General features: G+C 35.6%; 1 protein-coding gene across 2 annotated transcripts; it reads right to left on the reverse strand.

Annotated features, from left to right (window-relative positions):
• Nucleotides 1-509: 509 nt before the first annotated feature.
• On the reverse strand, nt 510-15,755 carry LOC109085056. Of its 2 annotated transcripts, XM_042732906.1 has the most exons (21): nt 15,322-15,755; nt 14,772-14,872; nt 14,528-14,594; nt 14,102-14,232; nt 13,160-13,248; nt 12,950-13,049; nt 10,326-10,369; nt 9,942-10,019; nt 9,098-9,294; nt 8,551-8,615; nt 8,302-8,408; nt 8,013-8,115; nt 7,254-7,353; nt 6,484-6,523; nt 6,319-6,370; nt 5,796-5,916; nt 3,042-3,125; nt 2,526-2,649; nt 1,926-2,016; nt 943-1,046; nt 510-806 (listed from the first exon to the last, which is right to left on the reverse strand). In XM_042732906.1, the coding sequence occupies exons 1-20, from the start codon at nt 15,569-15,571 to the stop codon at nt 972-974; spliced, it is 2,019 nt and encodes a 672-aa protein (XP_042588840.1). In that variant the 5' UTR covers nt 15,572-15,755; the 3' UTR covers nt 510-806; nt 943-971. The 2 variants fall into 2 exon arrangements, with proteins under 2 accessions (XP_042588840.1, XP_042588771.1); XM_042732837.1 differs by having other exon boundaries at nt 510-1,046; nt 15,322-15,754.
• Between the last annotated feature and the right edge of the window lie 1,810 nt (nt 15,756-17,565).

The following is a 17,565-nucleotide window of genomic DNA, read 5'->3' on the forward strand; positions in this document are numbered from 1 at the left end:
CAGTGAGGGCAAAAGCTGAATGTTGAGTGATTAGTGATTATTCGGTTCTCTCTCAGGGCTGTTGCTTGCTTGAACAGCAGTGGAGCACTGAAAGATAGCGGGGTGATAAATGATAAGCCATTTATCTTCCTTCTCTGTTTTGTCCCCCAGCATCCCAATGTCTGTATGTGACAGCTGAATGCGCTTGTGATAAATGTGCGAGTTTTGAATGAGAGTGATTTCGGTTTATGTGACCGTGTATGTGTTGTGAATGACACACTGTTGCATTAAGATGAAGCCAAGGAGCTCTGCATGCGCACAATGAAGAACTGCTGGATCTTTCTGTCAGCCGTTGACAAATGAACTCTTCACACGTCTCACCGTCCACTTCCCACTGATCACTCTGCGCCGCTGAGGTCATGCTGTTAGTGCATGCTAATGCGGGTCAGAACATCACAGTTTGAACGATTTCCCATAAAACCTGACAAAGGAATGTGTTAACGTCACAGTGAATAAAAATGCATGAAGTATTTGAGTTTGCAACATCTTTGACAATCATTCTTTAATGATAAGTACTGTTTTTCCAGCATCATTAAAACAAATTCTCTTCTTTCTTAGAATACATGCGTATTTCCTCAACGGTAAAGAGAAATTCAGTCATAAGAAGAGGAAAAACCTTTTGCTCTCTCACTTCCTGTGTCGTTAGGGGTCAGAGGTAATGAGAGAACGTTGTGGCTCTGGACTTCAAGGGTTTATTGTTTTGCCATCGCCTGTTAGACGTGATCAACTCAACACAACAGTGTTTGGGAACTGTTAGTAGACACAAACTAAAAATGGAAAACACTGTTTACATTCTACAAAGTTCATAATATAATCCATCTGGGCATTTTCAAACATTATAAAATCACATTTCTTTGACATTATCCATTTAAAGCAGTTTTCAAATGTGAAATCTCAACACACCCCTGACATCTTTTAGTCCTTGTCCTTTATTAACCGACCAGTGATTTCAAATTAGGAAGGCCTTTCAGTTTGTAGTCAAGCAGCATTTGCCCATAAGCTTTTCCCTGCAGAAAAACAACACAATTTTAGTAACACTAAACACATGATGTAACACTATGTTGTGAGGGATTTATATAACTGGTAAATATCTAAATGCTGGTTATAATAAACACTATCATTCAAAAGCTTGGGGTTGATAAAATGTTAAATGTTTTTTGTAAGAAGTCTCTTCTGCTCGCCAAGGATGCATTCATTTCATTAAAATACAGAGAAACACATAATATAGTGAAATACTATTACAATTTCAAATAACTGCTTTCTATTTTAATCTTTTGAAATGTAATTTATTCCAGTGATAGCAAAGCTGAATTTTCAGCATCAGTACTCCAGTCTTCAGTGTCACATGATCCTTCAGAAATCATTCTATTTATTATAAATGTAATATTCTTATTATTATAAATGTTAAAAACAGTTGTACTTAAGTATTTCTGTGGAAACCGTTAAATTTTTCCAGGATTCTTTGATGAATAGAACATTTATTTAAAGAGAAATCTTTTGTAACATTATAAATGCCTTTGATCATTTTAATGCATCGTTGCTGAATAAAAGTACTAATTTCTTACAAAAAAGAAACTTATTGACTCCAACCTTTGTACCTTAACATACAGGTTCAGAACAAAACAAGCGTGAATAAATAATTAAAATTTTTAGAACCATTTCTTTAAGGTTGTAAATATCTAGATATCCAAGTAATCTCACAAGTAAATCTTATTTACAAGTAATCAAGTAAATAGTTTTCTTCCTTACAACAAAGTTTAAAGTTTAATTATCATTCTTTAAACTTTCTGTGAAACCCACATTGGTTGACGTCACGGTGTCTACATCAATTTTGCGAGTTTGAATGAATGAATGTGTGCCACACTGTCTGCGTATGTCCGTATTACCTGAGGGTCGCTGCGCAGTGACGCCACCCCTCCCCCTCCGAGTGAGTTTTGAAGAATGAAGTTCAGACCATTAATGCCAGGCAGTTCGTACCTGGAAGCCACAGAAAACATGTGAAATAGATTATTTTAATTGAGATCACCTCCCTGTTTTCACACATCTGTGCATTAGCTCACACCACACTCTCATACAGACAGGCACCTAGACATGTCGGTCCTCAGCATGAGGTGGTCCTCATTAGCGGCACCAAAGGAGTTTTCCCCAACCCATAAAACAAGAGGCTTGCATGCATGGACTCTCCCTCACACACAGGTCTTTAAAAAAAGCTGCACAGGCTACAGATGTGGAGTAGCTCAATATAAAGGTGTTACAATGTTTATTTTGCGTGACTGTAACTTCCTTACAGCTTCAGACTTTAATGATTTCCTTAAAAGTAGGTCACTAACAAAGTAATATATTGTGTTGTAGGATAATTTATTTTAAAGATTGTCCATCTTTGCTTTTTACTTCATCAAACCACTACATGTTAACACAGTCTAACACCATACATGTCTTTCACCGCTAGACATGGTCTGCTAGCAAATTTTTTTTTTTCTTCTTACCGTATGACAGAGGGTAGGTCAGTCTGATCCTTTCGGATCAAATGTTGGAAATACTGTTCCACAACTTCAGCAGTTAAAAACTTTTTCAGGTAGGGGAAATACATCGGGTGTCTTGCAATAACCCCTAAAATCAGAAGTTATACATATTAGATTTTTAGATCTATGGATCAACAAAGAGAGAGAGAGAGAGAGAGAGAGAGAGAGAGAGAGAGAGAGAGAGAGAGAAAACTCCCATGTCTACCCCCAGTCTACTGTGGACAATACATAACCACCTGTCACATCTAGATAAAGTTAAGACTAGGGCAGGCTGCCACATCACATGAGAGTGTTGCCTTTTGGGCTACAGACAGTGAGCTGTGATTTGTGGTTTCTGGTCAGAGAACATGGTCTGACCCAGCATTTTCCCAGCATTTATTGCCAGAATGGCTTTTTTGGTATGACAGTGACATACAATGAGCAAACTATCTCATTCAAATATTATTCACTGCGTGTGAAAGCACATGGGGAGACACTTACCGATGTTTGAGGAGTCCCCTTTGTCTCCACTGCGCGTGTACGCTAACTCCTCCAGTCTGAAGGTATGTGGGCCAGAGGGCAGATCTGAGAGAGACAATTTTATTCTCAGCGTAATTAGATTCAGCAGTTTGCAGGTTGAACTAACAGCGAGCATCTGAACCTATAAAGACCATTTTTCTCCCAGTCAACTAACAGATTCCTTGATCTGATTGATCATTTAAATTTGGTATAAGCAAACAAAGCATTTACAAAAAATAAATAAGAATTTACACTTTCACTTAAAAATTAGGGGTCATTAAGATTTTTGTTTTTTCATCATTATTATTTTGATAATAAAGAAGAGTAATGGCTGCTGAAAATTCTATTTTGGCATCACAGGAATAAATACAATTTTAAATAAATATATTAAAATAGGAAACAGTTATCTTAAATTGTGATTACTTCGAAATCTTGCTGTTTTACAGTATTTTTGACCAAATAAATGCAGCCTTGGTCAGCGTACGACTCTTCTTTCAAAAACATTACAAAATCGTACTGACCTCAAACTTTTGAACAGTAGTGTATATTTTACTGAAGATTTTAAGAGGCTGCCATGATGCTAGTACCAGGGTTGCAGTTCTTAGGGTGTTTTGAGCAGCTGCTTATTGCCTCAAGTCTAAAAAATAACAAATGCAAAGTCTCTATGTTCACAGATATGATTTTTTTTTTTTTTTTTTTTTAAACACATAGCCTTAAAAGAATAGTTCACCCCAAAATATAAAAATAAAAAATCTATTTACTTACCTTCATGTCATTCCAAATTGGTACGACTTTCTTTCTGTGAAATAACAAATATTTAAAGTAGACTGTCCAAAATGCTCTTTTCCGTACAATGTAAGTGAATGGTGGCCACAACTGTTAAGCAAGATTTTTCATGAATAACAATAAAACTCTGTCTATTTCTTATACAAAGCTATTTTATGCTTTGAGGAGACAGTACATGAGCTATATAGACTGCTTTATGATGCTTTTGTTAAGTACCTTCAATGCAGAAAAGAGAGCAGCATGAACATTCTTCAAAACAATGTCCTTTCATGTTCCACAAAAGAAAGAAAGCCATACAGGTTTGGAACAACATGATAGTGAGTAAATGATGAAATCATTTTCATTTTTGGAGTTCAACACAGCTCATTGTCGGTCTAATTGCTTTATCTGGTTATCATCATTTAATCAGTTTTTCAGTCTCAGAAAAAGCCCCTGGGCTCCAGAAACATTAGAAGCCTCTCTTACAATCAGCCCTCTGTGATGCTCTAATGACCGTGGCTCCAGGTTCTTCTGTCTGTTTGTGTCTGTGCATATTTGGGAGGGAAGGAAGGTGAAACAAAGTGAAAAGAAAAAGTGCAGAGACTGTGTTGCTTAATATTGTGTTCATTTGTATTTAAGACCTTCTGTGTTTGTGTGCATGGCCCTTGTGTATTTGTGAATGAATGCAAGTGTTTGAATGAGAGTCTGCGCTTGCATGTGTTCAAACACTAGATCCAATGAAAGGATGTCCCTGATTATTTAAAGGGTTTAGCCGCTTGTTTAGGGCAACTGAGAAGTGGCAGATAGATAAAAAAAAGACTCAAGCAAACACTCCCAGGACATCACAAAGGTTGTGCCTTTCAGAGAACCTAAAGCAAAAGGACTCTGGGAAAACAAGCAGCCCTGGATTACGGTGCAAGGGATCTTATAAAACCTTCTCTCGGTAGAACAATCACACTGGCTCTTAAAAGAAGGCTTAAGCCTACTTCTTTCAGTTGAGTTTTTTGCTTAAACATTCTATCCACCTCCGCCTTGAAGTAGGTCATATCAAACACTGAATTGCTTGTCTCAAATGTTTTGATACACAACAGCGTCTATCATTAGTAAGATCACATTATGTGCTGATTTGGGAAAATTTAGGGGAAAAATAGTGCTGAAAAGTTTACAAAGCATGAAAAATGTTCTCTGAGAAAAATATACAGAGAATAACTCATCTGTGAAAAGAAGAAATGCAATATTAACCATGTCATATTCAGACTCATTTTGAACAAATTATCATAAACTAATTTAATTGTTATTAAATTAAATATTGTTATGGATATTTAATTAAAAGTGTATTGTATGTCCTTTAGAAGTGGTGTGTTGTTGTGGAACTTGACAGTCAGGGTTGGCACCATTTTTCAATGTGTGGAAAAGAGCAGCTTGGACATTATCTAACAAAAAATCCTTTTTGTCATTATATAGGTTTCAATTGTAAGGTGAACATTTGATGGCTACATTTATTTGATAAAAAAATACAGTAAAAACATCAATATTGTGAAATATTATTATAATTTATAATAGCTTTTCTATGCTAATATATTTTCAAATGTAATTTTTTCCTGCTATGGCAAAGCAGAATTTTCAGCAGTGTCACATGTTCTAATATGCAGATTTGGTGCTCAAGAAACATTTTTTATTATGATGTTGAAAAGAGTTTTTGCTGCTTTATATTCAGTGAAAACCAGGATACATTTTTTTTCAGGATTCTCTGATAAACAAAGTTTTTAAAAACGACATTGTTTAAAATAGAAAGCTTTTGTAACATTATTAATGTCTATTCTGTCCCCTTTTTTAAATTTCTTTAAAAAAATACCCCTAATTTTGAAGTAGTAAGTATAAAATAGTGTAAGTTTCATATTAATGTGAACTATTTCATGAACACTTTACATTTTGTAGTCCAGGTACTGTACTGTATAATCAGCAGGGTACCTGTGGGTGCTGGGCTATGTTCCTCTGAAGGGAGGAAGGGGTCGTGTCCTTCAGTTAATGAAGGGTCTGATACTGCCTCTCGGTGTGTCTCCACAAGCTCCCCATTCACATAAATGTGCACCTGAAATCCCCAATTAAGATTAATTCATTCACTCAATCATCCATATGTATAATTCAAATGGTCCATTTCCATATTCTGTCCAATACTCCTTTTATGTTAATAAGCTTTTTGATTTGTTGTATACAATGATGGAATTTGATAAAGCATGAATTCGGGATAATCAGGCCATTTTTTTCCCATTTATCTTAACAAGAAATCTAAGCCAGTTTACCTGATTTCACCATTTGCTATGGTTCTGTATTTCAATATTCAAAATATGCAATATAGTATTTAAATGATTCTCCAAAGGAATATAACAGTATTAGCATGTTACATTTTAAACAATTTTTTAAAAATAAATAAAAACAAATAAATAAATAAACATGGTATTATCATGGAAGTCATAAAAAATAATGTTACTACCTCCAAATCTGCTTTGGGATGCAGGAAAAAGAAAGGCTTCAGCACTGGTGATCTAGAAAAAGAAAACAGACATTAAATAATACACATGCAACATTTGGCGAGATACTTTTACGTGAAGTTCTAAACAGTTTTTCTGTACTTAAAGAACTACTTACTAATACTTACATTCTGGGTCGCCCTCCTACAATAGCTGTGAGTCCTGGAGCTGAAGAGAGAAAGAAATTGCATATTGGCCTAAGTTGTACAAATGTACTTTGACTTTAAAGGGATAGTTCACCCAAATATGAAAATTATCCCATGATTTACTCACCCTCATGCCATTCTAGGTGTGTATGACTTTCTCCTTTCAGACGAATACAATCAGAGTTATGTTAAAAAATGTCTGGGCTCTTCCAAGCTTTATAATGGCAGTGAATGGTGGTCAAGATTTTGAAGCAAAATAAAGTGTATCCATCCATCTTAAAAGTACTCGACATGGTGGTTAATAAAATCCCTCTTTAAAACAAAAACACCGGTTTTGTAAAGAAAAATGTCAGAGGATTTCAATATAAGCAAAGAGGAGACAAATAAAACTTGGTTCTGGCGAGAATAGAATATTCTCACCAGAGGTTGCGCTACATCCTACCTACATCCTTTTTACGATGGATTGATGCACTTTATTTTACTTCAAAATCTTGACCACCCTTGACTGCCATTATAAAGCTTGGAAGAGCCAGTACATGTTTTAATATAATTCCGATTGTATTCGTCTGAAAGAAAAAAGTCATATACACCTAGGATTGCTTGATGGTGAGTAAATAATGTGGTAATTTTCATTTTTGCGTTTTCATTTCATTTTTTCACTATTCATTTAAACTATCCCTTTAAATGAATAGTGACCTTAACTAAAGTGATTTGGAAACGCAGAATAAAATTAAGATGAGGTTTTTACTCACCCATGCCTGTACCCGCTGGTGCCACCTCTCTGGAGAAAAACTCTAGTGCTTTCTTCTGCTTGTGATGGACAGCCATCCAAACCACAGCCTCACGAGGACTCTGGACAATAAAGAACAGCCTTAAGGACAGTTTACCAATTGTTACACAATTCATAGTTTTCATGTGACGTCACACGCTTACAGGAACGCCCACATTGAGGGTAAAACAAGGCTTTCCTCCACTGAACGCCAGTTATTTTTACGAGGTTGGCATTAAGTAGTAATGTAGTAAGAAAGTGATATTTAAAGGCCAAATTCAGTGTACACCTTATTGATGATGCATACTTTGTACAGGCAAGCAGATGAACCCAAAATATAAACGCAATGCACAGAGTTCAAAATTAAATGTTTCCCCATAGCAAACCATTATAAAGAAAACACTTAACCATTATATTCCAGGCTCATTTGCTTGCCTGTACAGAGCACGCATCATCAATAAGTCTGTTCTGAATTTGATCTTTTAAAGGCATTTTAAGTGTCTAAACGTTTTAGAATGTACTGCTGGTTTGAGTGATTTAAATATTGTGGCGGGTGCTTCATATGGATTACTAATGGCCTTGCATTTTGTTCACATATCTTTGTTTTATACTTTTGAGAGGTGATCTAAATATTTTTGGATTGGAACAGATAGAAAATTGACTGACTTGTGCTGCAGTTTTATGGATGTTTTGCCTGCCAGGTCTTCAGATTTTTAACAGAAAACAGAAACAGACAGCCTACCACACTGAAGGCATGTGGTCCATATGTGTCCTCAGCACCCAGAACTTGAATGTTGACTTCAGCATAGTCCTCAAAACCCAGTTGTTTGAAAATTTGCTGGGTCCTATACATATTTCATGATGCAATTTCATATTACCTACACTTTATAAACACTGTATTTAACAAACTTTATTTAGGATATTTAATCTTAGCTGTCTCAATCGACCAACTTTTTGCAAAAAAATTTTTTTTCAACAATAAATTATATAAAGTATTTGACCTATAAAATCACTCAGAATAAGTGATTAACCTTTTGATAATGCTCTCTGCTGTTCTTCTGGCTTTTTCTACAGCTCTCGGACCACCAACAGGACAAACTGCTGTCGCCCTGAACCCATCCATATATGTGGCACAAACCTATAGAGGACAAAATATAAAACATAACCATTTTTTAAAAAAGTAGCTAATTTATTTATTTTTGATTATTGCGTAAAAAGAAAAATTTAACTTAAACTGAAATGACTGACTTGAACCAACCAAATCAGAAATGGTGACCAACCTTGTAATCACCTGATGGGGGTGATCCTTTGGCACCACCTACCTTCACTGCTCCACCATCCACATCTACACACATATAAAGCCCAGGCAGAGAATTTGTGAGGTATCAGATTTGCCCTGGAGGTTTGAATGTTCAGCAGTTTTTCTTCAGATCAAATCAAGCTAGTGTACATACATTAGCTTATTGATTACACAGACAATGAGATGGAAGTTTAGGGGACAAAGAAAATATTTGTTTTGTGACCAAGAAAATAAAATTAGTTAAATGAAAGAGGTTGCAAAGGTTATAGCAGATAGCTGGGACCAGCTTTTAGGTAGCCAGTCTAGACAATTGGTGTAAAGTCAATTTGCTTCGTCTCTGAGTCAGACATTTAGAGATAATAAAGAAGCAACCATCTGATCACTGCATGAGGACATTTTACTGGACTAAGTACCTGTCATCAGCCAGCTTTGGTTTGAAGATATTACTACTACTATATCTATAAATATGCCACTGCATGGATATCATAAATAATCATGCGTGTACGATCCAGTAGAAGTCGACTGACCTGATATCTCAGTAATGGTGACATTGGAAAAGTCACATGTGACATCAGGCAGGAGGTAACGCTGTGGGTCTCCGATCTCATACACTAACTGCTCTGCCACTGTACCAAATGAAACCAGCCCACCGGTTTTTGGAGGTTTGGACAGTGTAAATGAGCCATCAGCAGAACATTCTACCACCGGGAAGCCCATGTTATCCCTGAAAATGAAAAGAATGAACGTGAGAATGCACATATATCAAGTATGTTTATTTGAAGTCATTTAAGTTAAAGTTACTGTAAAAGAAAAGAAGTGATCTAAAGGATAAAAGACATCTGAAGTGTCAAGGGTCAAGAACATGTCTGTATCATATTTCACCCATAAAACCAAATGAATTAAGAAATTGTATTTTGCTTAAAGAGAAGGAAGCCTTTTTCAGGAACATTAGGATTTTTGCACTGACATTTTTTTTTTTAAATATATTAAAATAAAAAGCTATTTTAAATTGTAATATTTCATAATATTACTGTTTTTCATTGAAGATTATATTAAATTATTATTATTTATAATAATATATATATAATCATATTTATAATATAATTTTTTATATACATTTTAAAAAATATATTTTGATATGTGTGTGTATATATTACTCGTATTTTTATATCATTACAATAAAGAGAATTTAATGCAACTGTAAACATGTATAAAAAAAAACCCATAAAAGTGAAACATCAATGAAACATCAAAACAAATTACTGTAATAAGAAAATGTGCTTAACTGTCATGAAAATGTCTCAATGTATTTTTTGTCTTTTGACTTTGAGGTGAAATGTGCCATGAATATATCAGATTTTGAGTGCTTACCAGTCAGGAACTGTGTGCCAGTCCGTGAAAATTCCTCCTGTGGCCTGTGCGCCACACTCAATCAGATGACCAGCAAGGCTACAACAGAGAAAAATTTGAATTTCTCATGAAATTTCACAGCAACCAAAACCACACCAGAACTTAAATAACATATGTGGGTTTTAACCACAAATAATCTTACACTGAATAATCCTTCACACCACGCAACAAAAACAAATGAATCATGTGTGGCCGTCTGCCCTTATGTTCACCTTATGTTTGTCCTAAGTCAACTAATCTGTGTTTTCAGCAGACAAACTTGTCTGATTCATTGCACTTGTGTGTGTGTGTGTGTGTGTTTGTGGATGCATACGTTTCAAGAGCTCATAGTACAGTTTAGAGTACCTTCCAGCAGCCAACAGGTCATAGTTATTGCAGTCCCATGCAAACTGTCAAAACAAACAAACAAACAAAGAGCTATAATATTCCTTTTTCCACACTGAATAAAGTTATATAAATCATTTATACATTCATAAGAGTTCTATTTTCTGAAAACTAAAAATGAGTATATAATAAATACAGTTTTTATCATTTTTTTAAAATATATTTTTTAAAAATAATTTTCATATATAACAGATATTTTTCATGTTTTTGATTATATATTTTATATATATATATATATATATATATATATATATATATATATATATATATATACATACACACACATACACACACACACACATACAGATGCTGGCCATATAATTAGATTATCATCAAAAAGTTGATTTATTTCACTAATTCCATTCAAAAAGTGAAACTTGTATATTATACTCATTCATTACACACAGACTGATATATTTCAAATGTTTATTTCTTTTAATTTTGATGATTATAACTGACAACTAAGAAAAATCCCAAATTCAGTATCTCAGAAAATTAGAATATTGTGAAAAGGTTCAATATTGAAGACACCTGGTGCCACACTCTAATCAGCTAATTAACTCAAAACACCTGCAAAGGCCTTTAAATGGTCTCTCAGTCTAGTTCTGTAGGCTACACCAGTGGTTCCCAACCACGTTCCTGGAGGCCCCCCCCAACATTTTTTTGCATCCAAATTTTGCATCTCTCCTTTGTCTGACACACCCAATTCAGGTCTTGGAGTCTTTACTAATGAGCTGATGATCTGAATAAGGGGTGTTTGATTAAGGTGACATGAAAAACATGCAGTGTTGGGGGGCCTCCAGGAACGTGGTTGGGAACCACTGGGCTATACAATCATGAGGAAGACTGCTGACTTGACAGTTGTCCAAAAGACGACCATTGACACCTTGCACAAGGAGGGCAAGACACAAAAGGTCATTGCAAAAGAGGCTGGCTGTTCAAAGAGCTTTGTGTCCAAGCACATTAATAGAGAGGCGAAGGGAAGGAAAAGATGTGGTAGAAAAAAGATGTGGCAAAAAGTGTACAAGCAATAGGGATAACCGCACCCTGGAGAGGATTGTGAAACAAAACCCATTCAAAAATGTGGGGGAGATTTACAAAGAGTGGACCGCAGCTGGAGTCAGTGCTTCAAGAACCACTACGCACAGACGTATGCAAGACATGGGTTTCAGCTGTCGCATTCCTTGTGTCAAGCCACTCTTGAACAACAGACAGCATCAGAAGCGTCTCGCCTGGGCTAAAGACAAAAAGGACTGGACTAATGCTGAGTGATCCAAAGTTATGTTCTCTGATGAAAGTAAATTTTGCACTTCCTTTTGAAATCAGGGTCCCAAGGTCTGGAGGAAGAGAGGAGAGGCACACAATCCATGTTGTTTGAGGTCTAGTGTAAAGTTTCCACAGTCAGTGGTGGTTTGGGGTGCCATGTCATCTGCTGGTGTTGGTCCACTGTGTTTTCTGAGGTCCAAGGTCAACGCAGCCGTATACCAGGAAGTTTTAGAGCACTTCATGCTTCCTGCTGCTGACCAACTTTATGGAGATGCAGATTTCATTTTCCAACAGGGCTTGGCCCCAGCACACAGTGCCAAAGCTACCCGTACCTGGTTTAAGGACCATGGTATCCCTGTTCTTAATTGGCCAGCAAACTCGCCTGAGTAGACTGATCGACTCCATGCCACGCCGCATTGCTGCAGTAATTCAGGCAAAAGGAGCCACAACTAAGTATTGAGTGCTGTACATGCTCATACTTTTCATGTTCATACTTTTCAGTTGGCCAAGATTTCTAAAAATCATTTCTTAGTATTGGTCTTAATTTATATTCTAATTTTCTGAGATACTGAATTTGGGATTTTCCTTAGTTGTCAGTTATAATCATCAAAATTAAAAGAAATAAACATTTGAAATATATCAGTCTGTGTGTAATGAATGAATATAATATACAAGTTTCACTTTTTGAATGGAATTAGAGAAATAAATCAATTTTGCTGATATTCAAATTATATGACCAGCACCTGTACATATCAAATATAACTGTGTATAAATAATGAGAATCTAATGCAACTGGGAATGAAAAATATTAGCGAAGCATTAAAATGACTGTAATCAGAATTTATATAGAAAACGCACTATATAAATGATGTAAACATTTATTTATAAGAGACCGATTTCAAAATATTCAAATTTAAAATAAAGTTAAATAAAGTCAAGAAATAGTTTGGGTTTCAGATTAATATGCTAGACTGAGAAGAGGTCCTGTGGATGCAAAATATGCACTTTTTGTGAATGACAAATACGTACAGTAATACTGTTAAAAACCACTGCAACAATAGAAGTTTAACAAGAAAACGGAGGAAGCTGGTTTGAATTTGAATGTGAATTTCTTCGTGAATTAAGTCTCAAACTCTTCCTTTAGAAGTAAATTTGTCTCTTTCTTAAAAGACATACTGCTGGTGTGATACTTGTTTCTGCTTTTGTTTTGTGCTGATGAAGGAGGTTAAAATTACCAACACATCGTCACAGAGGAGGAATGAGACACAAGAACTGTTGCGCAATAAATCTGAAGAATGTTCTTGCGTGACAAACCATACCGAATGCATCAGCGGTCCAAGAACCACAGCGCTGTCCACGCAGCGTCCCGTCACTACAATATCAGCCCCGAGGTCCAAGCACCGTTTAATAGGGAGGGCACTGTGAGATACAGACACAAGAAAGCTGAATCTCATATGAGCAAACCACCAGTCCGGCTCCAGACACGAATAACAGACAGCACCAATGACACGCTGTAATTAACTTCATACCCCAAATATGCATTCATGCTGTGGACGGTTTTTGGAAGTGGTTTCTTTCCCTCTGAATCAGCCATCCTGAGTTCAGTCAAAGAGTCTTTCTAGGATAAACAACAATCCAGAAGATCACAGGGAGGATTTCAATACTGTCTGAACATTTCTCAGTAAGGGTAGAGGATGTAATATAATGAGTGATATGGCTATATAGAAATCACTACTACGACCACACATACTTAGCCTAGGAATTTGAACAAACCCCTGAGAATTATTGCAAAAAGTAGAATTAAAATATTAACTATACACTACTTGCCAAGCTGAATTTTCAGCATCATTACTCCAGTCTTCAGTAGCACACGATCCTTCAGAAATCATTCTATTATGATGATTTCCTGCTCAAGAAACATATTCTTGTGGAAACTGTAATACATTTTTTTTCAGGATTTTTTGACAAATAGAAACTGCGAAAGAACAGCATTTATTTAAAAGAGAAATCTTGTGTGACATAAATGTTTTTACTGACAATTTTAATCAGTTTACGGTAGAATAATTATTATAGCATTTACATTTTGTAGAACTCTAGACACTAAATATGCACATAAATATTATAATTAGTCAATGTGATAGATGCTAAGACAATAAACACTTTCTCTTTTAAAGGTGGACTCATATGCACATAAATATTATAATTAGTCAATGTGATTTTGACATGATTTTCCTCTTGGACTATACTGACACCTAGTGGTGTGGCTCATCATGCAAACGCAAAAATTTCCATCTGATAATGCTATTCTAGACTGTGGTATTTACAGTCAGACATGATTATCTTATTAAGTGAAAGTGTCCAATAATGGGGTGGTTACTAAGCTGAAATCAGTAGTATTCGCCTGGTCATCTGATGTCAACATGTCAGCTTGCATGAGATGAATTACAAAAGCATAAATGGAGCTCAATTACCTGTGGCATCAGGTCATCACCGGTAACCACAGCTACCTTCAAGTCAAGCCCCGCCTTTTGAACTACTTCCTGTAGAGCTGCTCCACAGCCAAGAGGATTGACCCCTCCAGCGTTACTGACCACACGAATACCTGCAGGACACAACAAAGTATGACACCAAAAACATCTGTAATGGGTCTGAAATGACTAAACTGATGGTTTAAAATGACTAAAGTGCTTAGATGAACATTATCAATGGTGCTAAAAATGCAAAATCTAAAAAGTATCTACTTAAAATATTAGAATCATTAATTTATCATTTTTGTGTAATTATATAATATAATAATATATTATATTAAGATCAGAACATAAAACAACATAGACAAACATTAATTAACCTCAATAAAATGTGTCTGCATAAAAGTCACATTCTCATCATAATTTTACCTTTTTTGCTGATATCCTTAATAAATGGAGAAAGGGAAAGGACAAAATCAGGAGCATATCCCATATTCTGAAAGAAAATAGCATTGTTAGAGTCAATCCAAGTGTGTTTTATAACAAAAAAAGGGAGAAAAAAGGGAATAAAGCACCCTGAATTTATCATCATAAACAACACAAGCAGTTTTATGAGTGACATCAGGTATAAATAACCCGTAAATGTAAATTGTAGGATGAAGGAATAACTTACAGGTGCTTTAGCTTTGGCTGCTGAAAGCAGTGACATGGTGATTTCAGATAGATAATCAAACACAAGGAAGTCCAATTTCCCACCATATATGAGCTGAGGAACTGCATGGAAGAGATTTTTCAAGGTTTGATGGTTGTTTTTACACAGCTTCATCAAGACATATACTAGCCCAAACAGCTGGACATGTAAGCCACAAAATGTAGGAATTTCTTTAAATGGTAAAACGACCGTTTAACATGAAAACAAAAATGCATGGAAATTTTGCGGTTGTTAAACGTTAGTAAAGCGTCTTTTATGAGCAGCCACTAAAATGAGCTTGGGATCAGTTGGATGAAAATGTTTAAAATTGAAGAGTTTTGTGGCTTCAGAGAGGTTAGAAAGGGTGAAAAGACGTGATGTTATGTTTTGGTGACATCTAGTGGTCATAGAAGGAACTACACACGGGCAGGATTTTAGTTCGCTTGTACTGTGTAATTCCGTCCTTGTCAAGAACTATTGTGCAGAGGGATAAATAACTTATAATTAATGCAAAATAATTTTATTCAAATACCTGACGTTGCAGTATCACCCCAAAACCCCGACGCGCATCCGATACGTGTAGTTTTATGCGCTGAAGAGGCGTAATGTCTGTTACTGCTTCTGTGACGTGAGTCGCTTGTAAAACATCTGACGGTAGTTGCATATTTACTGAAACTGTGTGAATATAACACATTATTTCTGTAGGAAGGCAGCGGTGAGGTTGACCAAAGTCTCACTGTCAACCGACGCAAACTCCCGGATGTGCGCGTGAGATTCGTCATGCTCGGCAAAAGCGTTTCTTGTTGAATTTATTTAATTTTTCCGCTTTCCGTGGACAGACTCGTTACACACTTACTACTAAACTTGACAGTCAAAAGTACAATTTCGTACTACACACAATCTCATCCGTGTAGGACAAAATCAAGTCATCGTGGTTCCTACAAAGGACAGCCCTATCCCAGCATTTAATGCACTACAGATTATTCTATTCAAACATCTGAAATTTTTTATTCAAAAACATAACATAACAAAAAAAAAAAAAAAAAAAAATCTTAAGGTATTCATAAAAGAGGTCTGAGGACCTATATGAAACAATATATGAGACAACTAAACATGTCACCTTAAGATTTATCTATATATAGTTCATATATGTATATGTATATATATATATATATATATATATATATATATATATATATATATATATATATATATATATATATATATGTATATGTTTAAAGATTCTGTTTGTAGTTTAAAAGTTTGGTATCCAAAATACTGCCTATGAGAGAACACACTGCCTATGGGGGATGTTTAATAATTGAGAATGTCTAATAAAAATGAAAAATGGGTTGACAAAGACAACAAATATGCATTTGGCAGATATTCTTTTATTATTACTGACTTAATGTATATTTTATTTTTGATCAGATTTTGTGTTCCCTGGGTATCAAACCCATGTCCTCAGCATTACCAGTTGAGCTATAGGAACGCTAATCAAGAATCGTTCTTGTCTGATCACTAGACTATTACTTGCAGATATAAAAGTTTCGAAGCTCTGTTATGAAGTATAGTTACCCTCGCTGACTTTTTGTCTTTGTGCTACATCTGCGGTCATATCCAAGACCTAGCCATAGACAGAGTTGGTGGACTGGGTCAGCTGATCCACAGATCTTTTGAGCTGATCTACAGTTGGCCTCACGTTACGTTCTTGCTTCTGGAGGGTTTTCCTACTCCTACTCCGACTCTAGCAGCTCTTCCTTCTCCTGCAGAAGTTTTCCCACCGGTGCTGCAATTGGTCTTCCACAGTAACGCCCCCAGCTGGGCCTGCAGAGTACATCTCATGACCTCTACTGACAGGACGATGACCCCTTGGATCTAGGATTTCTTTAGGCTAAAATCAGTTCAATTTTTTTTTTAATGCAAATGTTTGCAAAAAATCACATGATTTGAGGTCCTATGTCCTATATATTCACATATGACATATGTGTGTGTATCATTTTTCTATGATTTATACAGTATATGATATTAATTGATTGTTTACTACTTTTCTGGAAGTGAGTTTGAAAAAAGACTTACATCTTGTTTGACTTCCTAAAAAAAAAAGCAGTATAGAAAGCAAAAAATAATCACTATATTATCAAAATGTAACATTATAATTCCATACAATATTATAATAAATTATATTTACCATTCCATCATCGTCATCATAGTCACTCTGAAGCAAAAGCTCCAACAACACACAGGCAAAGTAAAAAGTGAAGCTTCATTTTTGTAGCTCACACTTCAGTTCCAGTAAAAGTGAGGTTTTCAGCTGTAGATAATTCAGTGCTGATCTCTCAGAATTAATACCAGATGCCCCCTCTACACTGGAACAGGACGGACTGCAGCGCTGTCTTTAATTCTCGAGATGTGACATTTGGTAATCGGTTCAGGGGCGGCATCATTTTTGGGAAATGAAGAAATGACACGAACAAAGCAATAATAAATAATCATGAAGCAATCAATGTATGCAGCTGCATATATTAAACAAACAATACAGCGGGTACACTCTGTGGCTGATAATACAGAATGTAAATATATACTGTATTATATATATGTACAATGGCAGGACAGATTTTGGAATGAAAGCCTCACTTCTGGCAGCATTTGAACTGAGTTGCCTGCCACTATACATTATACAAAATATGTGTATGAATAAAGAATTCTAGTGTCCCAGTATAATTTGTGTACAAACTGCATTAAAAACATGACATTTTTAGCAAAATGACAACCC

Source organism: Cyprinus carpio, chromosome A1, assembly GCF_018340385.1.
Source record: "Cyprinus carpio isolate SPL01 chromosome A1, ASM1834038v1, whole genome shotgun sequence".
Classification (NCBI taxonomy): Eukaryota; Metazoa; Chordata; class Actinopteri; order Cypriniformes; family Cyprinidae; genus Cyprinus; species Cyprinus carpio.